Here is a 27,165-nt window from a genome sequence, read left to right on the forward strand (position 1 = left end):
TCCACATTTTTAGTGGCTGGATGGCTGGTCTTGCTTCTGCTTAACAGCGATTGCTCTGGGAGCTGACCCCAGAATATAGATCAGAGAGCTGGGGTCCCCAAGAAGGGACAAGTGGTAGGTTGTTGAAATGTTCTGATCTCAGGTTGTTGGCCAGCGCCGAGATTGCTGGGAAGGTCTTGATCTCAGGATCTGGTTCAAAGCCTCCCAACACACACTTTCTTATTGCTTCAGTGGAGAAAACCATTGCACCCAGAGAAGTGGGGTCTCCTGTTCCCTCTAGCGGCAGGCTGGGCACACCCTGTCTGGCTGCTGAGAGGGAAGGGTCTGGATTGTGTGTGCACTCACAGCACAAGGCTGGGGAAGCAGACACTAGTCCCCAAATGAAGGGCTAATTTTTCCAACAGCAAACACAGTTAGAGAAATTTAAAACAATGGAAAATTTAGGGCTTCTTCCAGGCTGGTGCAGCACTATAAAAGGAAATGTGGGACAACTGACAAACAGGGAAGTGATGGTTCCAAAGGCCATGGACACAATATGTTTCTAGCTCTGCAGAATCACTTGGGGAGAACCTTTTTGGGGCACCTTCAGGCATTGTGGAGCTCAAGGGGATAAGGTATTTCTAGGCCGGCTCTAAAGCCAGAGCTGCCTCTGATGGCAGATCCCAAAGCTAGGTCCCCACAATCTTACTTTTTCTGTTTCTTCTCCAGTTCATGATTGCGGCTCTGCAGACTTTCCATCAGGACCCGCGTGTCCTCCAGATCACAGGCCAAGTGTTTGCACTTCCTCTTCATCTGCTGTGCCACCTTCTTGGCACCCTCATAGGTGCTCTGAACCTCACCGAGCTGCAGGGCAAACAACAATGAGAAATATCAAGCTGAAATTTCTGCTCAGTGATAACCAGGGGGTGAAATTCAGCATTTAGGGGATTCCCAACATGGAACCTGCCTAAGGCCTCAGTCCATCCGAGAGAGAGAAGCCTGAACCAAATACCCCAGTCCAAAAGCACCCAGGCTTTGGGGCAAGTTTGGATCCCTGCTCTGAACTTTGCAGCCAGCTCACCAACCTCTAAGATGGGCTGAACCTGAACCCCAGCACAAAACACCCTCAAGATTTGGTGAGAAATTCAGAGCTGAAGCTGAACTTTGCTGGCAAAGCTCTCCCAGGCTGAAATGCATCCTGTGCAGACACCCAGCGTAAGGGCTACTAGGTGCCATTTAAATCCACCAAGGCCAAGTCACCACCTCCCTGTGGGCTGAAGCGGGACTTATGTGGTGCAAGGCCTTGTGCTAGGGCTCTATCTAGGGACGCATTTCACCGTCCGGAGGTCCCTTTTCCAGCAGCAGTGGTTCAGAATGATTTTACCCTTGCTACTCTGTGTCTATCAGGGTGAGTTTAGGATGGCATAAATGCCCGTTTGGACCTAGTCCCCTCATGTCTGTGATATTTAAGAACATTGAATCCAATCTTTGATGTGAAAGGGAGCCTTTTAACTTACTAACGTGGAAAAACGTTTCTGCTAAGGGTCCGCATTGGGCTTGGGAAGAAGAGAAACCCAGAGCATTCACGAATGAAGAAGTGGAATCATTAAAAAATAACTTTAAATAAGCAAAATGTTGAGTTAATGAAGCCTGTAATTCTGAACCAAGTATCTGAAAGCAAATGGGCTGTTTTCTTTCACCCTCGCTCCTTAGAACGAGTTGCAATATTATAACTTTTTAATGTACCGTGAAGGTATTTATTTCTTTATTTTGCTCCTAATGGCAAGTGAGCTGATTTTCTAATCTGCTGTAAAGAGAGAACCACACTCTCAAAATGCCTCTGTGGCATTGTGAGCTCTTCCTAGAGCTAACATCTGCCCGTGAGGCTTATGGCAACAAATACCCCTTGATCAAACATTGGAGAGGTGTGGGCTTGGTTTTTAATGTAGTTTAATGTAGCTTAGCACGTCAAATGTCATTCCAGTTTCTAAGACGATGTGGAGATTAAATGTATCAGCTGCTTGATGCAGCTCGAGACATGTGGAGGCTTGGTCATGGCTCAGGGCTGCATGAAGGAGAGGACTCTAATTCCATTACCCCAGGACATTGCCATGTTCAGGTTTCAATTGTTTGCTTTACTTCTTGATCAGCAGAAGCCAAAACATACAAAAGTGGACAGTGATTTTGGTTGCCTCCATTTTGGGATGCTCCACTTGAGACACGGTCCAGGCTGTCTCCCACCTCCAGGGCCTACTCGGTACTTCAAGACAAGCACCCACAAAATGGGCCAAGCACCCACAAAATGACCTGTTGTTTTTTAAAACCGGGGCCACATTTTCCCAACACAACCGACACTCACTGGGAATTTAAGGCCCTGCAGGTGTGTACATGCATCTTTTTATGCATATTTGCACATGTGACCCCCAGCTGAATTCTGATGTATTCTTGTGTAAATGCAGCTTAACCAAATGACTTTGTTTTTTTCTCAGATTAACAAAGACTTGGTGATTTTTCTCAGGTGGCAACAGTGTGGCTGGGGAGACCTTATAACACATCTAAGAGCACCATCCTACAAACACTTACTGACAAGAAATCCTTGTGCATGCAACTAGCCCCAAGGAGTTAGATAGGCACAGAGGTGACCCCAAAGCTCTCAAACCAATTCTAGAGGCTGTGTCAACCCCCATCGCTAGCGGCAATGGTTTTACCATGACAACAGATTTCTTCCGAGCTCAGGACATTCAGGATGTGAACCTTCTCTCTCCCCTACCCCACCCGAGCAGCTCCCCACTCACGTGCACAACGGAACAGGAACCGCGCTGACCTCTCAGCACTTACCTTTTGCTCCAGCTCTTTCCTACAGTTCAGGTCAGATTCCAGCCTCTCTTCAAGCTGTGCAAGGCGTTTTCTGAGAAACGTGATTTCCGTCTGAGCACAGTCAAATCGCATTTGCCACTCCTCGTCTGTAAACAGAAAGCGTGCCCAGGTAGCAGCCTGGAACCAGACAGCAAGCACTCTAAGAAAGCTAATTCCATTTTGACGTGAGTGAAGGGTTTTATTCAACAAGTCAGCTAGCCAAATGCACCACCTCCAAGACAGTCTGAGAATGCTGGCCTGATGCAGGTGCACTGCACAGTGCTGACCCATCAAGGACATAGAAACATCTCTCTTCTGGAGTTCATGTTGCTCACTAAACTCTCTGGCTATGCGACCCTGCAGTTAAACACCTGTCAACTGACTCAGGCTTGGGCTACAAGGCTGTACCATTGTGGTGTAGACATTCGGGCTCAGGTTGGAGCCCTGGCTCTGGGATCCTTCCCCATCGCAGGGTCCCAAAGCCTGGGCTCCAGCCTGAGCCCTCACCTCTACACCACAATTTTACAGCCCTGCGAGCCCCAGTCAGCAGACACGGGCCAGCTGTGGGTGTTTATTGCGGTGTAGGTAGACCCTAGGGAGCTAAGCCTTCCCCATCCAGTAACCTCAACTGTGCCCACGCCTCGCCTCGTGATGTGCCTGTCTGTAAAACCCTCTGGTTTAAATACTCCTGACACTTCTGGAGCGTGGAGTCTCCAGGGCAGCAAAGAGAAGCACCAACGGCCACTTGGGCTGACACACTCGGTCTCCATCCTCGCTCGTCCTGCATTCCGAAGCCGTAGCAGCAGTGACGGGAGAAAGGAGATGTCACTCCCGAGCTATGTCAGACTGGGCAATCCAGAGTGACAGATGGCGGCAAATATGCAACTGGGTTAAAGGTGTTTGGTGGCAAAGTTCTAGGAAGGGAATAGCACTGGGGAGTCCTGAAACTCCCAACAACCAGACAGATGCAAATGGGGTAAAACTGAGAGGATGCTGGAGGCCCCGTTCAGACTTGGGTTACAGAGGTGCCATCCCCCTGAACACAACAGGGGTGCAGCCATTTACACCCGGTCTGAGGTTGTGTCTGAAGCACGTCATGTTCTTGGTGGTCAGTGTTCCCTACCTCCAGCAGCACCACTTATCCCAATTTCACGCAACTGAATTTGCTGTTGAGCCTCTTCCAGCTGCTTTTCCACGGACTCCAATTTCTTCTGCACGTGATCGTATTTACTCTGAAAGGAAGAAGTGGGTCAGCTGCAAGCAAACTGCACAGACCAAATGGAACCCAAACTGTCTTCCCCAGCGCAGCCACACTTCCCGCTGTGACCTTGACAGGAAAGGTCCCACTAGTGCCCGCTTTTCCACTGTCTCTGACTCCATCAGAAATAAGAGATTCCAGCCCTGGCAGCTGGACTCACACTGTCACAGTGAGTGAAACCGAGTATGAAACTGAAATAAATATAATGAGATCATAGGTACTCATCCCTAGTGCCTTTCCTCCAGGATTTCCAAGAGTTTCACAGACAAGGGCAAGTGCTGTCTTCAAGTTACAGGTGGGGAGCACGAGCCACAGAGAGGAGAAGTGAGTTGACCAAGGTCCCAGTGAGTTAGTGGCAGAGATGCATACAAAACTCAGGTCTCCTTTCTCTCAGGTCATGCTCACATTAGGCCACTCAGCCCTGACTGGCGGCTGCCCAAAGAAGTGAAGGTTCCCAATGTTTCTCACAAGTCTTGGTACGCAATGGCTGGTACTGTGTTTGCCCTGGTAACCAGCTCCCAGAGTGCACTTACCCATTAGCGCAGACTTGAGGCCCATGGCTGGGCACTCTCTGCACAGTCACAGTGAAAGGGGGCCGCACTGCTCAGTGCCGGAGGTGCACGCTGGGCTGCCCTCTCTGTCTGGGGAGAGCACAAACATGCCACCTTGGCCATGGCCAAGCTCTTCAAGCCTGACAATCACCTGCAGTTCTTTTATCTCTCGTGACCCCCGGAGCCGCTCAGCCCGTTCACCTTCTAGGACCTGGCAGGCCGTTTCGCCTTTGAACCGCTCGTCCGAGAGTTCGGTCGTCAAGTCTAAGATCTGGGGGAGCATAACACAAAGTGAAGTTTGAGCTGGCCAAGCACATCAGCGCTCTTCTAGGGGAAGCCAACCGAGGCGCCTTGATTGGAACAAGAGTCGCTTTGGTCCCCCTCTGCCTACTAACAGAGCTAGGGCTGAACTGGCTCTATCTGGGCAGCTGAATCTGCTCAGTGTCTGAGGCTAGGGCTGCACAACTGACACGAAGAAGATGAGCTACTGACATATACTAACAGCTGGTTTGGGTTCTGAAGCTGCCCACTTGTTCTGTGCAGACAGGATCAATGCACAGTATTGACTGACTCTCATACTCCTCCTTGAAACAGGCTTGTTATCTCTCTGGAAGCCTGGCTAGAACCTAAGGCTGCCTTGCGTGGACAAGCTGGAATTGTCTGAGTGCAGAAGCTCCCTGTGGTAATATTCATTTGTTTGTTTGCTATTCCACCTGCTGCGTCTTTTATTTGCTCATGCTCAGAACTCTGCTGACTGCACTAGGTTATTTTTTCACCTTCTCTTGTCCTGAACGACACAGTAACAGTTCAGTCTATCCTCCCATACACCCATACAAACCCACCGGGTCAAGCCCAGTTAATCCAACCTGTACTTTAGCGCCTTGGTCTCACGTTCTTAGCTCCCTTCCAGTCCCGCGGTTAGTTGTACTGCAGACTATGTTATTTACATACAACGATTACTACAGGTGGGGCTGGAAATGCCACATATTACTGTTACCAGACACTTCCCTTCTCAACTCTTTTCAGTTGCTTATAACTTTGCCAAACTACAACTGCTTGAGCTGAAATTTTCTATGCCGTGTATCTGCCTCACGCTGAATTTTACTGGAATTTTTCAGCCAAAACAGTTCAGCCATTTCCAAGAACAAAGCTGGGCAAAATGTGTTTTGCCCACATTAAAAAAAAATCTGGCAACCTTCTCTTTGAAAAGCTCTAGCATCCCCATACTTTGGAGCAGTGATGTGAAATTTGGCAAGTGGGTGGATCTTGTGTCAGGGAGGTGCTTTTGGTTATTCCTGTTGGAAAAGTAGGGGAGGGACAAGGAGAGAAAGCTCTGACAAAGATCTGGGTGTGGAGGGAGAACTGAGACTAGGACCGGCAAGGAGAGGAGAATGGGACTGGGATGACCATCCAGGGATGCGGAAGAGATGGGACAGGTACAGGTTGGAGGGGATGAGGCAGAAGGGTCAAACTTGGTGAAAGTGAGTAGAAGAGTCTGTGCCCACTAGAGCACACTCCCTTTCACAGCCTGAATCCGAGATCCCTGAGTCTCACCATCTGTCTGCTACCAGCAAATAACTGAAACCCAATGGCAAAATGTCCCATCCCCTCTAGTGCTGGTCCACATAGAGGATGACAACTTACTACTGCTAATGCTTACTCTGTTAGTTCAAATGGCAGAGGTCTGTATGGAGGAGCTGATGGTTCCAACCCAACAGATGATCCACATGGGTGCCAACATGATGCCACCTGATGGAATTTTTATTTTTTCAGTTTGTTTTTTAAACCTTTAAAATTGCAACCTTAACAATGATCTTTTAATGTAGGCTCATGTTTGCAACTAGTTCGTTATATTACAGTAACCCCTAAAATGTGCACAGTCCTGTGCAGACAGAAAAAGAGTGTACTGATTGCAAAAACAGAAAAAAGCAGGTGCAAGGGATATGGCATACAAGCAGTGCGATTGGTTTAATGACTGGCACATGGCCCATTAGTTCCACAACGTGTGTGTGTGTGTGTGTGTGTGTGTGTGTGTGTGTGTGTGTGTGTGTGTGTGTGTACACCCATGAACGTTCCCACAAGCCATTAATGACTAGTGTGTGTGTGTGTGTGTGTGTGTGTACACCCATGAACGTTCCCACAAGCCATTAATGACTACATCAACACAGGGTGGATGGTTGTGATCAACAATCCAATTCACCACCAAGGGGAAGGGAGGAAGGGAAGGAGCAGTCAATAAAGGATTTTCCACCATGAAATGAAATTGGCTTCTCTTCCCCGGGGATTGTAGAGAAGAGGGGAAAGCATTGGCCAAGGTTCAGGTCTGAGCCTCCTCTGCTTTGCTCCTTATGGCTGTATTTCACACCCTTTGCACAGGCACTGGAGGAAAAGGCCCTGCTTCTACAAGACAAGTTGCCATAAATTGGGCATCTCCCCTCTACTCCACACAAATGCCACTTTGGAGCAATTAATTCATTAACATGATAATTGTATTGGTGGGAGCCTGGGGACAGCAAACTTGTGTCAGCCTCCAAGCAAAACCTTCAGCCTGCTCCTAGGGGATCTGTGCAAATGACAGAAAAACATCTCTGCCAAAAGAGCTAAATCATTCTTTGCTGCTCACATGAAAACATTGTCATCCCCGGAGTGAACACTCAATATTTGCCTGATCAATTTACCAGTTTCCAGATGCATCCTCAGCCTCTGAGCATTTGCAATACACTTTATTACAGTGTTATGTGCGTGCCCATGCGCACACACTCTGTGACCTCAATTCCGAGCCCCACTCCAGTTGGTAGGAGCCAGGATGAAACCCTGGCTCCACTGAAGTCAATGGTCAAACTCTGACTGACTTCAATGGAGCCAGGTTTCTCCCAGACCTCGCTCCCCTGCTGGAGCAGAGCCATGCAGCTGACTCTTATGTAACACCCCTCTCCCCTGCAAAGGGTCATGCCAAGAATTCTGCCAGGAAGAGGAGGAAAGGCTGGAGGACACTGTGCTCTGCTTATCCCCCAGCTGGCCTTTGGGGCCACAGCCAGATAGGCCTCATATAGAGCAGTTCTGGGGCTGAACCAGCTCCAACTGCAAACAACACCCTCCCTTCCACCCCTTGAGCTGTGCCCAGTGGATACTGAGGACAGCTGAGGACTGAGGCCACACATGGTCATGGGTTACACACTGGAAAGCAACTAACTGTTGCAGCAATATATTTTCATGCAATTTGCCCCTTGCGGAAACCATCTGACATCGACTGGGTGCTGCGATTAGGGTTAATCAGGTTTCCACACTGCTCTCACTGCTCAGACTGACCAGGCTTCAATTCCAGTTGAAATAATCAGCATGTGGCAACAGGAATAAGACATTAACTGAGAGTGTGATCTCCCCTTTCTGCAATGTCTGTCGGACCAGGATCTGGCCCTGCAATCAGACCTGGCTGGCTGGTTCTCCTGGAGGCAGCTGGAAGGCTCCAGAAGTAGAAGTTCCAAACAGATCATTGACTCTTACAAACTGTCCAGAAAATCAGAAAAGATGGAAACATGCAGGCTTAAAACCATTTTCCTTTCCCTATTTGCAAGCCTCCCGGACAACCTTGTAAGGCACTTTACAGTTTGCTGTAAGGCTGTACAAGCTGCTCCAGCAGTGGAACAAGAGTAGCTTCAGGAAGTGAATTCAATCTGTGACAAGGTAGGATCCATATATAGGCGGCTCAGGCCATGTCTACATCTAAAATTTTGCAGCGCTGGTTGTTACAGCTGTATTAGTACAGCTGTATAGGGCCAGCGCTGCAGAGTGGCCACACTTACAGCAACCAGCGCTGCAAGTGGTGTTAGATGTGGCCACACTGCAGCGCTGTTGGGCGGCTTCAAGGGGGGTTCCGGGACGAGAGAGCAAACCGGGAAAGGAAACCAGCTTCGCCGCGGTTTGCTCTCTCGGTCCCGGAGCCACCCAGCAAACCGCAGGGAAGGAGACCTGCTTGCTCGGGGTTCCGGGACCGAGAGAGCAAACCGGGAACGCCGCGGTTTGCTCTCTCGGTCCCGGAGCCAGCCAGCAAACCGCAGGGAAGGAGACCTGCTTGCTCGGGGTTCCGGGACCGAGAGAGCAAACCGGGAACGCCGCGGTTTGCTCTCTCGGTCCCGGAGCCACCCAGCAAACCGCAGGGAAGGAGACCTGCTTGCTCGGGGTTCCGGGACCGAGAGAGCAAACCGGGAAAGGAAACCAGCTTCGCCGCGGTTTGCTCTCTCGGTCCCGGAACCCCGAGCAAGCAGGTCTCCTTCCCTGCGGTTTGCTGGGTGGCTCCGGGACCGAGAGAGCAAACCGCGGCGTTCCCGGTTTGCTCTCTCGGTCCCGGAACCCCGAGCAAGCAGGTCTCCTTCCCTGCGGTTTGCTGGGTGGCTCCGGGACCGAGAGAGCAAACCGCGGCGTTCCCGGTTTGCTCTCTCGGTCCCGGAACCCCGAGCAAGCAGGTCTCCTTCCCTGCGGTTTGCTGGGTGGCTCCGGGAATGCGAGAGCAAACCGCGGCGAAGCTGGTCTCCTTTCCCGGTTTGCTCTCTCGGTCCCGGAACCCCGAGCAAGCAGGTCTCCTTCCCTGCGGTTTGCTGGGTGGCTCCGGGACCGAGAGAGCAAACCGGGAAAGGAAACCAGCTTGATTACCAGAGGCTTCCTCCTTCCACGGAGGTCAAGAAAGGCGCTGGTAACTGTCTACATTGGATTACCAGCGCTGGATCACCAGCGCTGGATCCTCTACACCCGAGACAAAACGGGAGTACGGCCAGCGCTGCAAACAGGGAGTTGCAGCGCTGGTGGTGCCCTGCAGATGTGTACACCTTCAAAGTTGCAGCGCTGTAACTCCCTCACCAGCGCTGCAACTTTCTGATGTAGACAAGCCCTCAGAGACCTGGTGAGTAGCAAGGGCCAGGTGTTTATTCATTTCACATACTCCCAATGTGGAGCCAAGTCTGGGACCAGAGTGCAGACTCCTACATGCTGCCCAAGCCAAGCCCTGTTTTGTCCTCAGTCCCTCTCCCAGCCCCTTCTTTCTGAAGCAGAATAACCCTGCCCCCCGCTGCTGTCTCCAGAATCCTGATATCTGCTCCAATGCTTCCACCTTTTAACATCCCCAGCTCCCGGGGGGTCACACTCTGTGCCCACAGATTGGTGCGCTATTTTACTGCCTGCCTCCTCCTCTCCTTGTTAGCATTTGTTCCATTAAATTAAGCTACTTCTGGTATCTGCAGACATAGGCACTGGAGCTGGGGGTGCTGCCGCAGCCCCTGGCTTGAAGTGGTTTCCATCATATCCAGGTTTGGTTCAGTGGCTCTCAGCACCCCCACAACACAAACTGTTCCAGCCCTGCTGTCTGCAGAGGTTGCTGAGACTGCAATCTGGAGAGTGAGATAAGAAGGTGTTACATTTGTGTACAATTTTGAGTCTGATCAGAGTCCTTGTCAGGAGGCTGGATTCCACCCGTGAGATCGTTTCTCAGCACCCGAATACCCTGTGTCTTTGATGAGCTGTGACCCCAGGGGACTGCTGCCACCTCCTCACTACTCTTCACTTTGGTTGCATAGCTGTTACCCTGCCCCTTGCAGCCAGACTATGAGGTTGCAAACCAGTGGGAGGTCTGTGTGGGGGGAACAGGGGGAAGACAAAGGGGCTGGAGCCAGAGATATGTGAGCACCAGAGCAGACAGGAGAGGAAATGCAAACAGAGCATTCAGTGCTGAGAAGTAGATTTATGATGGTGTTTATTAAAGGGGCATCAAAGTGGCCCAGGAGGAAGCTGTTTTTGAGACACTGGCCCTATGATCTGGGTGATAATGGAGAACTCTGTTAACACTGGTCATACTCATTGTGTTGGCCCCTGGGGCTTCAGCAGCACACGGCCCATCCCTCTTACATGAACTGGGTACCTGTTAGTTACTTCTAACCTCATGATCTGGCATCAGTACTAGTACCTCAAAATAACAGGGAGCCTTTAAATTGCTCAGCAGCCAAAATAATGGCAGGCAGTGTACAATGATTCTTCCATCTGCTAGAAGAGAAAACACCCATCCCCACTCAGATATCCTAATAGGGAACAGCAAAAGCTGCTGGCTTCCCAAATGGCCCATTTCATGCACCTGACCTGATAAAATTAATCAGTGGATAATTTTCTTGGTAGATTAAATATAAAATCAACTCTTCAAGGATTGTTAACCCATGTTCAAAAATGACAACATGAGGGTTTTCAGAGCCCAGCTCTCCTGGTCGGGCTGGAGAGGAGTACGGGAGAGAGAAGTACGGGAGAGAGGAGATGGATGTGGATGGGCATCACAGTGTTCTCTCTAAACAATCTGCAAGGCACTGACAGGGAGACAACTGGCATGAGCCCAGACGTGTTTAATACACCAGCAGGTTTTAGACTTCTCTGACTCCTCACATAGCCAGTACAATTCAACTTTTGTCTTTTGGGACACACCTTAATTTGCAATTGTGATCTAATAAAACAGCATAGGAAAGAGGCACAAAGAGTTAATTTGTCAGGGTTTACCTTGCTTTCCAACAGTTCTGTGTTCTGCCGAAGTTCACTACGTGACTGCTCTGATTTTTCGAGCTTTCTTCTTAGTGCTGCAAGCTCCTCCTAAATAAAATTGCCAAACACAAACTTAGAGTTCTAGCCTCCTTTATTTATAAATCTAGCTTTTCTGTTAAAAATAAGTGGGAGAGACATAATTACCTTATTAAGAAAATTTACTGATCGCTGTTAATTGCTTGGAATGTAGTTTCTGACACTAATTTAAATGGAGGGATCAGCAGCTTTGGTGTATGCACAGCACACATTTAATTAGAAAGAAGCAAACCTCAGACGCTTTGGATGAGCATCCAAGTGCCTGAATGCTGCTAATCTAATAAATATTCTTGAAACCCTGGCCAGCTATCAGGCGGGAGCAGCTGCAAAGACACACACACACACACACACTTGTGAGATCCCAGCCTTTCCTCTTGTCAGACAGGTTAACTATACTGCAAGGAAAGCTTTGCCTGGCAGTGTCTTGACCGTTTGATGTCCGATGCTGAACAGAACCAGAGTGTACAGAGATGTGGTTAAATGCAGACCCCAAAGGGCAGCAGGGCCTTTTGGAACCTCCAACAGGTTTTGAGGGATAAGTAAAGACTTGGGTCAGTTTTCATTTTATCTGACCCAGCTCACACATCCCTAGTTCAAACCCATGAAGGGAGGAAGAGGAACAGCTAAAGCCAAGGAAGATATGCTGAGGGTTTAGCACAAGCCATGAACTGTGAGAAAGATTGAAAGCTGGTGAGTACCAGTTGAAATAGACTCACTGGGCCAAATGGAGCTATGGTTGCAGCAGGCATCACTCCACAGACATCAGAGAGCTGAGCCTGGTCTGTCAGGGGTGAATGTGACCTGCTAGCCCTATTCATCCCTGCAGAGCCCAGTGTTTGGCAGCCAGAAATCAGCTGCTGAAAGTGGTCCCTCCATGGCCTAGGTGGTCTGCTTACCAGAAGGCCAATATTCTAGTGGTTCCTCAGGAGCCTTTGGAGTTGGAAAGAGCATGGGGGGTGGGGGTGGAGTCCCAGGAAAGTTCATTTTCATGGTATAGAGTCTGGGCTCCATGTTAGATTGTTTAGGGCCCCTGGAAAAGGACCTCCATGAATGTTGTGCATGGAAAAGTCCCCCGCTTTAACTGCCCCTTCTCCAGGCAAGGTGAGGACCGCTTCCCAGGTCTCCATTAGGATATGGGAGAGAGGGACCTGTTCCTGAACTTTATATCTGGACCCTCCCACGTCCCAGCAATGGGGCCATGTCTAAACCAAGGCCAGAAGGGGCCTCTTGTCCAGAACCAGGACTGGGTCCAATGCTCGTATTTGCATCCAAAAGCTGGTCATGCCTTTGTAATGGGCTTAAATTTAATTTCACAGACCAACTTGTCACCTGTGTGTTTTGTTTTATTCTAAGCAGAGGTTCACATTCCCACTTTCCCCATGTGTCCCTGAAAAAGCTTTATTCTTATTTCTGTACCTCCGCTTCTCGGACAAGCTAAAAACACACTACACGGCTCACACGGTGCAGGACTGGAAACAGGATTTAAAAATTGGGTATGACCAACACAATGTGCCTTTCTTCTGGCAATAAAACCTACTTCCTGTCTGGCTAGTGTGCTGAGCATCCCATTTGGTGTCTTTGCTCTACTGTTACATACGTCTTTGACCCGGAGCTGGTCTTCCACTATGTTCACACTAATCAATGGCCGAACATAGTTCATCAGCTGCCACCATGGCCAGTCCTTCACCACGTGGAACACTGCCAGATTCTTCTGGATGCACCGAATGGCTAAGCGCTGAATCTGAAATTAGAGCATCAAAAACAATGGCACTCTTCCAGCAATGACATCAGTCTCACTACGTTATAACAAGAGATGAGCAAGAGTTCCAGATGAGTGCTAACACGGAGTGCTTCACCAGAATCAAAACAGAGCATGGGAATGTGTTGCTTCCAGCAGAGACAAGGCCGAAGAGCTCGGTATTAAGAAGGTATGAAAGATGTTACCAACTAACATCAACATGTGGCTTTGGGAATGGATCATTCATTTCCCAAGCTGCACAGGACTGCATTGCTTGACTTCAGAAAGTCAGCACACATGGCCCTGAGCTGTGGTTTGACTGGCCTGTGTCTAATTGCTCAGTTATGTTTCATTTGGCTTCGCAAGATTTAGCTTGAAAATTAGAATGTACAAATTAAAAATGAAACCTGCAAACTGTTTAAAAGCAGTGACCTGTGTGTCTGTGTGCGTATGTGTTTCGAGAGGCTGTTATTACTGTTACCAAAGACCCAGGAATTCTGAAATATCGGGGCCAGCATGGGATACACCAGGAACTGCCCCAGCAGTTTCCCTGGGGCTGCTCACTGTGCCATTCAACAGGAGTACGGGGCTCATTGGATGGCCCATGATTAATGGGTAGACATTTGTTCCATCTCCTATTCAATATGATCACTTCAGGCTTTTCCTGGTGTATTGACAATGTCCTGCCTGGGGAATTGAGGCCCCTCTCCTGCCCAGGGTGACCTAGGGCAACAGGAGAGAAAACAGGAACGCCCAGCCCATTCTCGCAGCAGGAGAGCCACGGATCACCTCCGGCCCAGCTGGGTTCTCCCAAAGAAGTGGGCTACCCCTGTCGCATCGCCGAGGCAAAGAGCACAGGAAGGCAGTTACCTTTAATCTCTTGAATTTCTGGCGGGAGAGGAAGCCCTTGCAAGCTGCCTGGAGCAGAATCATGTTCTGAGATATCAGCTTCTCCCGCTGCTTCTCCAGCCTGGAGACTACGCCCGGCTTCAGAAAAACCTGAGGGCAATGGATGGAAATTGATCACTACCAGAAATGTGGCCTCTCACCAGCATTTGTCCAGAAGGAAATAAGAGCTGCTCTTTTAACCGTGGCTTAGTGATTACCCCTGCTAAAGCCAAAAGGCCATATTCTGGCTTCTGATCCCTGCCTGAAAGCCTTCCGCTGAGATCAGCAGGAACCCCACACACGTGTCTCCAAACTCTAGCCCTATATCTGTAACAATTAATGGTCCATATATGGAGAGTGGGAAGAGTCCCCCCTCTGCCCAGGGCTGCTGTGCCATGGCACTGCCGTCATTGTCCCCCCAGCACAAGTGGGGAGCAGCAGCAGTGAACCCCTCAGAGCTGAGTATGCTGTAGCCATGCTCATGTCCTGATGGCCCCCCGGAAGCAGCAAATCCTCACCTTAGATGGATGCTGTCTGAAGGAAGCACAAGCTATGCTTTTTCAGTAATTAAGAATGAGTGCCTATCCCCACCCCGCCTCGAGGCACTATTCTTGCTCTCTCCAGACACAGCATCTCAACCACTGTCACTATGGCAGTGAACCTGCCCTCCCAACTCTGGCTCCAGGAGCCTGAATGGACCTCATTGTATTCAACTTGCAGTTCACTCACTCTTTCTAATGTTTACTCGGTCTTCTCTTTTACGGGTGCATGCCCTAACTCCTATTCAAAGCTGCATGTTGTTGAGACATTGACTGAGGATCTTCGGTCATTATCTACTATATGGGCAGATGACATTGGACTCTCTGTTGCAAAATGCATTTGCAATAGTGTATGCACAAAGTGGTAACATGGGAAGACACATACAAACATAGGTCAGGAAGAAACAAAAGAAGCTGTGTCATTTACTTTACCTGCACTTGTTACAAACATGCCTCAAACAACATAGACTGTGCTGATGTACTTGTATTTTGAAAGATCAATAGCACGCTAAAGTCAGAGATCCTGTTCCACTCCTTAGTCAAGCAAAATGCTCAGTGCTTTGACCAATACTCCATATTACCCTCTTTATATTGAAAACAAATTATTAAAATAAAAGTGTATTTATAATTGAAATCTATATTTTAAAAGAACCAAAATGGTATCAGAGAGCATATCCAAGACAACTGGCTTTCTTGAGATAATTCTATGATTGCTTCACCCCTATTTGATTGTCTCATTAATGGCTATATTAACTTCACAATCCAGTACAAAATCAATGTTCAGAGTGATGACAATACTAACTCCTGTATAACAAGATTTGACTGGTGCTGCTGTCATGCTATTGATAAAATAAGGGATTCATAGAAGAGATAATTGCAAACTATTGTATGCAGGATGAAAGAAAGTTATTCTGCTCCCTAGAATAATTCAATTACTTCTTTTTTTCTCTATAGCATCCCCAAGACAGAGGCAGCAGTGTATATATAATTAATTTCTCTTTGCAATTAGCTTTAAGTTTGAACATGTTACTGTGGCAACTATTCATCTGGAAATGTCCTGCATGTAGGATCTTAATGGCTTGATATATAGATCACATCGGGTAACATTTTCAGAAGTGACTGAGTGAGTTAGGAGCCTAAGTCTCATTGATTTCCATCGGGACTTAGGCTCCTAGGTTACAACATGGAAGCAAGAAAAATGTCTTTCACTGTATTAGGTCACTAGGGGATAGGTTCTAAATCTAAAGTGCTCCTGGTCACAAGCCTGGATTTTACACAGTTACGACACAAGGACTGTGGACAACATACCTGACTGTGTCCCACTGCTACACTTTTCTTTTCCAGATCAAGTACCTGGAAGAGTTCTTCTATTGCCTGCAGAGAAAGAGCACATTAAGGACTGGACTGGTGAATTCATTGACCACAGAGACCTGGTTTGACTTGTATTGAAACAACAGAGGAATTGGTATATACTATACTCGTCAGGCCGAATCAGACCTGAGTTACCTTCCACTAAAACTGACAGAGAGCTGCCATTTATAACAGACCGATAGTGTCATGCTGAAGGGAGGGGGGTGGCCAGATTAATGATGTAGTCTTACAGGGCGCAGGGTTTTGGTGCATAAGCACTAGAGGACAACCACAGTGTCCCACATGAGGGATGCTGAGCACCCACAATTCCTTCTGAAATCTAGGGGTGCTTAGCTCCTTTTTGGATTGCCCCAAAAGGATTGGTTCCCTCCTGCTCACCACAACACAAACAGGTGTTTTGCCTTTGATTCAGGGGAGAGCAAAATCAACTCCTTAGTGGTTTGAGCCTTGAGATGCTCAGAGCCCGTCAGGACTGGTCCTTAGAAGCAAAGAGCTGAATGTTCCCTATCAAAATACAGCACAACTGCACATAAGAGAAAGCAAGACCCAGAACTACAGCCCATTCTCACCCTGGGCAACTTGAAATGATTCCCTTAGACGCACCCTTGCCCCACCCTGCAAATACCAAAGAGGGAATTCTTCCACAGGTCTCCAGCAAGGATGCATTTTAAACAAGCTTTTATTTTAAAAGTGAACCTGTCAGAAAAATAATTTTTAGTTCTTTGCAAACAGTGACTTAGCAGATGGATTTCATGCCCTCACCCCTGCTGGGCTTTGGCTTCACTTGCAAAACGTTTATTAAAAATATTTCCAAAGCAATGCAAGCAGAAATGACCCCACTATACAGTGAACAAGATACATGCCCTCTCCTTTCTCATTCCCTTGCAGCTATGGCTATGCTGTGGAATCACAACTATGCTGTTATCACCGAGGAGAGCTGTGCCTTCTCAGTATAACGCATCAAACAATACATGTCCCTGTCCAGGTAAAAAATGAGCAGTTAGTTTTTAGACGTTTTTACTCCCCACGTCTGCTAACATTACTTATTAATCATGAGGTACAAGAATTAGAAGAGCAGTAACTGAACTTATTTTAGGTTTAGGACTTTCACTATGAAAATCATAAACACGGCTTGTTGGAGAATTTTTACAGATCCAAGCTAGTCTTGTCGAAGAGAAGACTGCATCTCATTACAGAGAAATGTATAGCAATGAATGCCATGCAAACCTTGATGGGCTGGGATTTCAGGAAAAGCTCCCCCCACCTCCCATTTCCATTCAGTTTGGGGTTTAAACAAATCCCAAACCTCAATGCAGAACACAGCCCAACCAGCTGAGTTTTGTATGATTTCACCCCCAAACTCAAAGGGTTGATTTTCAGCTGTGATGGCCAACCTGGGCTCCTAGTGACTTCTAATGGATTTAGCAGCAAAGAATCCTGTGGCACCTTATAGACTAACATCAGAGGGGTAGCCGTGTTAGTCTGGATCTGTAAAAGCAGCAAAGAATCCTGTGGCACCTTATAGACTAAGGGCTTGTCTACATCAGAAAGTTGCAGCGCTGGTGAGGGAGTTACAGCGCTGCAACTTAGGAGGTGTACACATCTGCAGGGCATCACCAGCGCTGCAACTCCCTGTTTGCAGCGCTGGCCATACTCCCGTTTTGTCTCGGGTGTAGAGGATCCAGCGCTGGTGATCCAGCGCTGGTAATCCAATGTAGACACTTACCAGCGCTTTTCTTGACCTCCGTGGAAGGAGGAAGCCTCTGGTAATCAAGCTGGTCTCCTTTCCCGGTTTGCTCTCTCGTTCCCGGAACCCCGAGCAAGCAGGTCTCCTTCCCTGCGGTTTGCAGGGTGGCTCCGGGAACGCGAGAGCAAACCGCGGCGAAGCTGGTCTCCTTTCCCGGTTTGCTCTCTCGTTCCCCGAACCGCCGAGCAAGCGGTTCTCCTTCCCTGCGGTTTTCAGGGTGGCTCCGGGAACGCGAGAGCAAACCGCGGCGAAGCTGGTCTCCTTTCCCGGTTTGCTCTCTCGTTCCCGGAGCCACCCTGCAAACCGCAGGGAAGGAGAACCGCTTGCTCAGCGGTTCGGGGAACGAGAGAGCAAACCGGGAAAGGAGACCAGCTTCGCCGCGGTTTGCTCTCTCGTTCCCGGAGCCACCCTGCAAACCGCAGGGAAGGAGAACCGCTTGTTCGGCGGTTCGGGGAACGAGAGAGCAAACCGGGAAAGGAGACCAGCTTCGCCGCGGTTTGCTCTCGCGTTCCCGGAGCCACCCAGAAAACCGCAGGGAAGGAGACCTGCTTGCTCGGGGTTCCGGGAACGAGAGAGCAAACCGGGAAAGGAGACCAGCTTCGCCGCGGTTTGCTCTCGCGTTCCCGGAGCCACCCTGCAAACCGCAGGGAAGGAGAACCGCTTGCTCGGCGGTTCGGGGAACGAGAGAGCAAACCGGGAAAGGAGACCAGCTTCGCCGCGGTTTGCTCTCGCGTTCCCGGAGCCACCCTGCAAACCGCAGGGAAGGAGACCTGCTTGCTCGGGGTTCCGGGAACGAGAGAGCAAACCGCGGCAAAGCTGGTCTCCTTCCCCGGCTTGCTCTCTCGTTCCCGGAACCCCGAGCAAGCAGGTCTCCTTCCCTGCGGTTTGCAGGGTGGCTCCGGGAACGCGAGAGCAAACCGCGGCGAAGCTGGTCTCCTTCCCCGGTTTGCTCTCGCGTTCCCGGAACCCCCCTTGAAGCCGCCCAACAGCGCTGCAGTGTGGCCACATCTAACACCACTTGCAGCGCTGGTTGCTGTAAGTGTGGCCACTCTGCAGCGCTGGCCCTATACAGCTGTACTAATACAGCTGTAACAACCAGCGCTGCAAAATTTTAGATGTAGACATGGCCTAACAGACGTTTTGGAGCACGAGCTTTCGTGGGTGAATACCCACTTCCTCAGATGCATGAGGTGCCACAGGATTCTTTGCTGCTTTTATAGACTAACAGACATTTTGGAGCATGAGCTTTCGTGGGTGAATACCCACTTCGTCAGATGCATGTAGTGGAAATTTCCAGGGGCAGCTATATATATATGCAGGCAAGCTAGAGATAATGAGGTAGTTCAATCAGGGAGGATGAGGCCCTGTTCTAGCAGTTGAGGTGTGAAAACCAAGGGAGGAGAAACTGGTTCTGTAGTTGGCAAGCCATTCACAGTCTTTGTTTAATCCTGAGCTGATGGTGTCAAATTTGCAGATGAACTGAAGCTCAGCAGTTTCTCTTTGAAGAAGATTTTTTTGCTGAAGTTTTTTTGCTGCAGGATGGCCACCTTAAGGAACTGAGGAACCACCTGATCAGCATCCTATATAGCAAACAGGACAACATCAAAAAAAGAGCTCTCCAACCTGGAGACTCTCATCAATAACCAAACTTCCATACAAACGGACTTCACTAAAATAAGACAGGAGATCTACATTACTCACTTCACCTCTCTACAAAGGAAAAAGGACTGTAAGCTGTCTAAACTCCTACCTGCCTCATGGGGCCACAACCGTGGTACCCCCAACCCACCCAGCAATATCGTCAATCTATCCAACTACACACTCAGCCCAGAAGAAAAGTCTGTCCTATCTCGGGGACTCTCTTTCTGCCCTGCCAGCCCCACCAACATAATACAGTTCTGCGGCGATCTGGAAGCCTACTTTCGCCGTCTCCAACTCAAAGAATACTTTCAGGACAACACTGAACAGCACACTGATACACAGGTACCCTCCCACCAACAGCACAAGAAGAGGAACTCCACATGGACTCCTCCTGAGGGTTGAAATGACAGTCTGGACCTCTACATTGAATGCTTCCGCCGACGTGCACAGGCAGACATTGTGGAAAAACAACATCGCTTGCCTCATAACCTAAGTCGTGCAGAACGCAATGCTATCCACAGCCTCAGAAACCTCCCTGACATTATCATCAAAGAGGCTGATAAAAGAGGTGCTGTTGTCATCATGAACAGGTCTGACTACCAAAAGGAGGCTGCCAGACAACTCTCCAATACCAAATTCTACAGGCCACTTCCCTCAGATCCCACTGAGGAATACACTAAGAAACTACAGCATCTACTCAGGACACTCCCTACACTAACACCAGAAGAAATCAACATACCCCTAGAGCCCCGACCAGGGTTATTCTATCTACTACCCAAGATCCACAAACCCGGAAATCCTGGACGCCCCATCATCTCGGGCATTGGCACTCTCACTGAAGGACTGTCTGGATATATGGACTCTCTGCTCAGACCCTATGCCACCAGCACTCCCAGCTATCTCCGTGACACCACTGATTTCCTGAGGAAACTACAAAGCATTGGTGACCTTCCAGAAAACACCATCCTAGCCACCATGGATGTAGAGGCTCTCTACACGAACATCCCAAACACAGATGGAATACAAGCTGTCAGGAACAGTAACCCTGATGATGCCACAGCACAACTGGCTGCTGAGCTCTGTGCCTTTATCCTCACACACAACTGTTTCAAATTTGATGACAATATATATCTCCAGATCAGTGGCACCGCTTTGGGCACCCGCATGGCCCCACAATATGCCAATATTTTTATGGCCGACCTGGAACAACGCTTCCTCAGCTCTCGTCCACTCACGCCCCTTCTCTACTGATGCTACATTGATGACATCTTCATCATCTGGACCTATGGGAAGGAGTCTCTGGAAAAATTCCACCATGATTTCAACAGCTTCCACCTCACCATCAACTTCAGCCTGGACCAGTCTACACAGGAGGTCCACTTCCTAGACACCACAGTGCAAATAAGTGATGGTCACATTAAGACCACCCTATACCGAAAACCTACCAACTGCTGTGCCTACCTTCATGCCTCCAGCTTCCATCCCGGGCACATCACACGATCCATTGTCTACAGCCAAGCACTGAGGTACAACCGCATCTGCTCTAACCCCTCAGACAGAGACCAAAACCTACAAAATCTCCACCAAGCATTCTCAAAACTACAATACCCGCACGGGGAAATAAGGAAACAGATCAACAGAGCCAGACGTGTACCCAGAAGCCTCCTACTGCAAGACAAACCCAAGAAAGAAACCAACAGGACTCCACTGGCCATCACATACAGTCCCCAGCTAAAACCTCTCCAACGCATCATCAGGGATCTACAACCCATCCTGGACAATGATCCCACACTTTCACAGGCCTTGGGTGGCAGGCCAGTCCTTGCCCACAGGCAACCTGCCAACCTGAAACATATTCTCACCAGCAACTGCACACCGCACCATAGTAACACTAGCTCAGGAACCAATCCATGCAACAAACCTCGATGCCAACTCTGCCCACATATCTACACCAGCGACACCATCACAGGACCTAACCAGATCAGCCACACCATCACCGGTTCATTCACCTGCACCTCCACCAATGTAATATATGCTATCATATGCCAGCAATGCCCCTCTGCTATGTACATTGACCAAACTGGACAGTCGCTACGAAAAAGGATAAATGGACACAAATCAGATATTAGGAATGGCAATATACAAAAACCTGTAGGAGAACACTTCAACTTCCTTGGCCACACTATAGCAGACCTTAAGGTGGCCATCCTGCAGCAAAAAAACTTTAGGACCAGACTTCAAAGAGAAACTGCTGAGCTTCAGTTCATCTGCAAATTTGACACCATCAGCTCAGGATTAAACAAAGACTGTGAATGGCTTGCCAATTACAAAACCAGTTTCTCCTCCCTTGGTTTTCACACCTCAACTGCCAGAACAGGGCCTCATCCTCCCTGATTGAACTACCTCATTATCTCTAGCTTGCCTGCATATATATATAGCTGCCCCTGGAAATTTCCACTACATGCATCTGACGAAGTGGGTATTCACCCACGAAAGCTCATGCTCCAAAACGTCTGTTAGTCTATAAGGTGCCACAGGATTCTTTGCTGCTTTTACAGATCCAGACTAACACGGCTACCCCTCTGATAATGGATTTAGGACTATTTCTAATAAACAGGGCCAAGTTTGGCAGGCTCAAGTACTTTAACAAGTCCTGCAGTGAACCTAGCTCACGATTTGGGTTTGCAACAAACCTTCAATCCAGGATGCTTCAGTGGTTTGGAATTTGGTTGTGAAAATGTAATTTGAATCCAGTAAGAACATGCCAGTGTGTCTCATGAGTTCTGAAAACATCCCAGTAATGGGGCACCCACAAGCCACTATTTCTGTACTGCCTTCTGTGATGTGCAGTCAGGAGATGAGGGATGTAGCTGAGTACTTTATACTTCTTTTTAATCAGAAACCCTTCCCATATGGATGTTCCCTAAAAAATGAAAGAAAGGCCCCCAACACTGTTCACAAAGGGCCATTATAGATGGGCTTTCCTGGATCGTATCTCTGAGTTCCTTTGACATGAAATGAGAATTGATAACTGATTCCATTTCCACTCCCTGGACAGCAGAAAGACCAAAGCAAGAAAGGCATCTCTGAAGCTGATTCTGTAATACCGAGGCAAGGTAAGACGAGGCCACTCAGCAGCCTCAGAGGGAGAGAGCTATTTGAAAATATCAGGGGATGGAGTTCTGCGCTGTCTTAAAAGGTGTCTTCAGGTTTTCATTGCTTTCTGCAGTACAAAAAGGCTCCTTGACATGCTGGCAATTGGAAAACGTGACATAATCATCAGAGAGAAAGCAGGATGACTTTCAGAGGCAGATTGACAGCTTTTAATTATAGTCTTTAGAAGAGCGCGCCAAGGCCACTTATCTCTTTGTTTATCGAAAGCCTATACATTTAGGAAGAGCTGCAGGGAGTCTGAGGAGACAGCTCCATATTTCTCACAAATCCCATAAAAGGAGGAGGATGGAGGATTTTCTGGATAGTGCAGATCACAGCACCACTCAATAATACCCATGTTCGTGTATTAGCAAAAGCATGGAACTCAGATGCTCTGGTCTTTGAATCAAGATAATAAACTAGTGAAAAACAAAGGGCCAAAAAACCATAGTGCACATCCTGATGAAGATGAATATGATCTAAAAGAAGGGCAGCTTGAAAACCCCATGCCTCGGGGAGTTTTTACTATAAAACCTCCAGTAAAACAACATTCCACATAAAACCTTCCCAGAATAGTCTCTTTCCTTGTTTAAATTCAGACAGGCACCCCTCTGTCACTAGGGACACATTTGTATGAGAAATATTTAAAAGCCACAGCAATATATGTGACCTCTCTGAAGCGCTCCATAGCCTTCTAGTATACAGGGCTGGCATTAAAGACTGATTGAAGACAAAACAACATCACTGAGAATCTGGTTCCCAAATTATAAAAAATACAAAAGTCACACCTTTGGCTCACTCCTTTGAAATGCTCTGCAATCTGCAAGATCACAGAACAAAGCCAAGGTTTCATCAGTCATTCATGAAAACGTTAAAAGCCTATAAAAATGGCTATTAATTTAATTCAGGAACCATTATAATATTCTGAGCTGAATTGAATCCAGCAGTAAAGTTATTTAAAAAGAAGAAGAAGAGCAGAGAGGGAGTATAGAGGCTCAAGCAGCTAAGGGCCTCAGGAGTTTCCAACTTGTAATCATTCTGTGACTGCTCAGTCTCTCATTCAGGTTGTGAGCAGAAGAGAGTATTGAAAGATCTGCCAGAGTGCTTATTGCAGAACTGCGAGAGAGCATTCCCAGAAAAGCTACAGGGAACCTAAACTTGTTATGCTGGGTTTATCTTGGGTGGAAGTTGCTTTGTCTATAGATCTCTCCATATTTTACTTGAGTCTTCTAGGGTTTAATTGACAATGAAAATACTCACACGGATTTCAGTGGACATGGGATCAGAACCTGACTTGCATACACAGGACAAAACATATCTTCTATTAGGAGTAGAAATAGTCCTTCAGAGATACAAGTAACCTTGAATCGAAACCATGAGCAGCAGAAAAACCTGCCAATGGACATGGGAACCGCAGAAACCACCGAGGTCAAAGGTTGAATCCGAACTGCTAATTTCCTTGAGTCACCACCAGAAGTCAATACAATTTGTGCTGCTAAATCGCATAGGCAATTTTGAAAATCCCACCCAACATCCATGATGACATCACTAGTTAATCCTAACACCTTCTTGCAGGTACTGCTCAGTATTTCAAAGAGCTTTCACAATTGTTACAGATATAAAAGGCTGGTTAATTCTCAGTGATGCCCTTTGCCTTCAGTCATGACATATCCTGCATTTTCAATACCTCTGCTCTAGCATAGCTGGCAAAAAATATTATCTTACGTCACCGAAGATTTCATATCAGTACTTAACTGACATTTCTTCTGAGGCCTTGCAGATCTATGTGGGACTACTATATATGCCATCGTTTTTCATTCACATATTAAAAAACGAGAGTATCTTATTGACCTAGCGTGCTCACAAGGGCCTATATGTGTGTGAGAGCCTATATTTGTTAAGTCAACATGTCAAAGTCTAACAAATCCATTCCAGCATGGAGTTTTGTTGACATCGCATTGCTTTGATCTATCTGTATTGAGTTCTGTGAAGAGCTAAGCAGATTTGCCCATGAAAGCCTGACATAAGCTTCCTGGGGGATGTCAGATCCACTATGTAATGCAGTTAGATACCATATTATTCATTTCTGAGTATGCAACAATGCACATTCCCATGTGGAGCCAGGATGTATAAAATCTACGAGAAAAGAAAGAGTGCGTGTTTTCTTTGGTGCTAGCTTCCTGAGTGTTCTGGGTGATTCTCTGAAGTACACATCCTTGCCAGGCCCATTCTCAAACAGCACAAGGCAACACTGAAACGTGGCCACAAGATATCTGACTGAGGTCAGGCATGGAGGCCAGCACATGCTCAGCAAATGCAACCTCCTTACATTCCAAGTTGTTGGGGCTGGGCAGTGTGGGGGCAGGAGAGACTTTGTGTTTAGTGCTACGCTCACAAGCGAGTTTTAAATCCGTAAGTGATTATTAACTTTGGCCAAGCGTGAGTCAGAATGTCTAAGACTGTCAGCGCTTTGAGCCAGGGACTGTCTTGTCTTCTGTCTGCACAGCATGTAGCGCAACAGGGACCCGGCCTGGGCAACTCTTCTAGGAGCAACAAGGAGCCCGGTGGCACCTTAAAGACTAACAGATTTATTTGGGCTTAAGCTTTCGTGGGTAAAAAACCTCACTTAAGGTTAGTCTTTAAGGTGCCACCGGAGTCCTTGTTGTTTTTGTGGATACAGACTATCACGGCCACCCCCGATACTCTTCTAGGAGCTTCAGTACAACAAATACATACAGAACCAATAACAATAATAATCATAACAGCAGGATGGGACAGTGAGGGACAGAGACTGCCTGGGGGAACTGTGCCTGGGAATCGATATCCTAGAGCTGAGTGAATACTGTACTATAGGTAGACCTGGGAAAAGTTTTTTGTACAAAATATTTTTTCAGAGAAAAAACATAGATTAGGTGACCCCCAAATGTTCTGCAAATTGACGTTGGTTTCACCTAATTGTTTCAGTAAATATAAATTCCAAAAAAATCAAAATTATTTTTTGGTTCCTTATTTAAAAAACAACACACATGATTCAAAATGCTCCAAACCCAACCAAAATGTTTAATTCAACCCCAAACAGTTTTTTTTTAATTTCAACATACCTTTTTTTTCCAATTTTTTGGAATTGCCAATGCAATTTGGTTATTTGCCAAGCTCTAGTTACTGCCTGGTGGGAGTGTTTTAGAGGTGGAATCAGAATACACATTTATACTGCAAAGGCCCAATGCTGCGCTCCCTAATCAATGATAAAACTCCCATTAACTTCAGTTTGTGAAGGACTGGGTCCTACAGAGTGTGTACGCTGATCTCCAGAATTCAAGAATAAAGAAAACATTTCTTCTGCTCCAGTGGCTGAGTTAATGCAGCTAATTGCAGCTTAATGCAGACTTCCTAGAACACAGTGTCATTACAGCCAGCAGCAGGGAGGATGAATTTTTCCAATCCCCTGCTTACACTCTGCTGACTCGTCAGCCTCTGTCTTCCTACAGCATTTAATAACCATATTGACCATTTCCAGCCACCAAACTTGTCTGATAAAATCCCGAGGTCTGAACTGACTTTGCACACTGACAGTTTGCACAACAGGCACATCTATGTATAATTTATCTCCTATTGGCCTTTACAGACTTTGAATATTTATCAGTTTTGTCATAACAAGTTACATTCCCTCACCCCCCATTTTCACTCAAAATCTACGAGGGAGCAAATGAAATCTGCAAGCAAATAAACCAGTAGTTTTATTCCTAAGCATCCTTCTCCTTTCACACTTCTTAGGGAAAGGGAAGGAGTTGGGTGGAGCTGGGATTTTCATAGGCTCCTAAGACAGTTTGGCTCCCAACTGCCAAAGAATTTCAATGGGCTTTGGACACATCCCTGGAAAGCCCCATCCTCGGCCGATAAGCCGCTCTGGTTATACAGTGAGCAGCTTCACTTTTCTGCTCTGTTTATTGCACGTGGCAACAGGCTGACCTTGTTTCCTCATTTTCCATCAGAACAGACCCCAGCCCATAACTCTCACGACACTGGTGAACCCCATGGTAAGTGTCTCGGTGAAGTCTTTGCTACACAAAAGGCAAGTGGATGACTAACATGGCCATTTATGAGAAGAAATGGAGAGAGATGTTGTTGATTAAATTATCCACCTTCCCTTCTATAAATGCTACCTTATTTTCTTCTCAGACACCTGCCACTGGAAGGAATCTGTGGGTGATTTCCCCCTCGGTGTTGGGTGAAGGCAGAGGGAAAGGGTGCCAGGCCCAATCACTGCAGGGAGAACGGGAATCTGGGGTGATTTGTCATCACGCTAAATAGACAGGCGGTGCTACCGTCAGTCATACAACACTCCTGCACAGGCCAAGCCGGGGAGGTAGATGAGGAAGCATCACCTCGATGAAGCTTATGCAGCTGTAGTTTTTATGGCTCTCTCAATATAATCTCGGAGGCAGCTGGGGTCTCTTCACAGGTCAACACAGCCCACTCTTTGGCTGAGGGCTAATGAAACAAGTCCCTCTGCACTCAGGGGTTCCCTGACAGTGACCCTTTAAGCTCAGGTCTGGCAGACAAACTGCTGCTGCTGCTACTGTGAGCTTTGGTCTGCCCCCTCTGCCTGCTCCATGCTGAGGCTGTTTGCTGGCAAGCTGAGACCATCCACCCACCCACCCACATGTTTCACCTTCCACAGAGTATATGGAACCAACTGTACAAAATAAAGTTACACTGTAATGTAAGGGGACTGCAGCCCAGACCACTGCAGAATAGGGCACTGTTCAGCCCCCCATGAGCAGGACTTTTAAATCAGTTTACACTGCTCTCTGGTATTTAAGAAGGAACAAAGCAAG

At 47.8% G+C, this 27,165-nt stretch overlaps 1 protein-coding gene across 2 annotated transcripts in view; it reads right to left on the reverse strand.

Moving 5' to 3' along the window:
• MYO18B (myosin XVIIIB) overlaps positions 1-27,165 on the reverse strand; it is a 203,622-nt gene that overhangs the window by 94,507 nt on the left and 81,950 nt on the right. For both annotated transcript variants that reach the window (XM_030583194.1, XM_030583195.1), the window contains exons 22-29: positions 15,724-15,789; positions 13,859-13,987; positions 12,848-12,991; positions 11,173-11,262; positions 4,796-4,915; positions 3,959-4,067; positions 2,818-2,942; positions 689-843 (exon numbers count right to left, since the gene is read on the reverse strand). In XM_030583194.1, the coding sequence (XP_030439054.1) occupies positions 689-843; positions 2,818-2,942; positions 3,959-4,067; positions 4,796-4,915; positions 11,173-11,262; positions 12,848-12,991; positions 13,859-13,987; positions 15,724-15,789 (938 nt within the window). The remainder of the gene's footprint in view (positions 1-688; positions 844-2,817; positions 2,943-3,958; positions 4,068-4,795; positions 4,916-11,172; positions 11,263-12,847; positions 12,992-13,858; positions 13,988-15,723; positions 15,790-27,165) is intronic.

This window comes from Gopherus evgoodei, chromosome 13, assembly GCF_007399415.2.
Source record: "Gopherus evgoodei ecotype Sinaloan lineage chromosome 13, rGopEvg1_v1.p, whole genome shotgun sequence".
NCBI classification, from domain to species: Eukaryota; Metazoa; Chordata; order Testudines; family Testudinidae; genus Gopherus; species Gopherus evgoodei.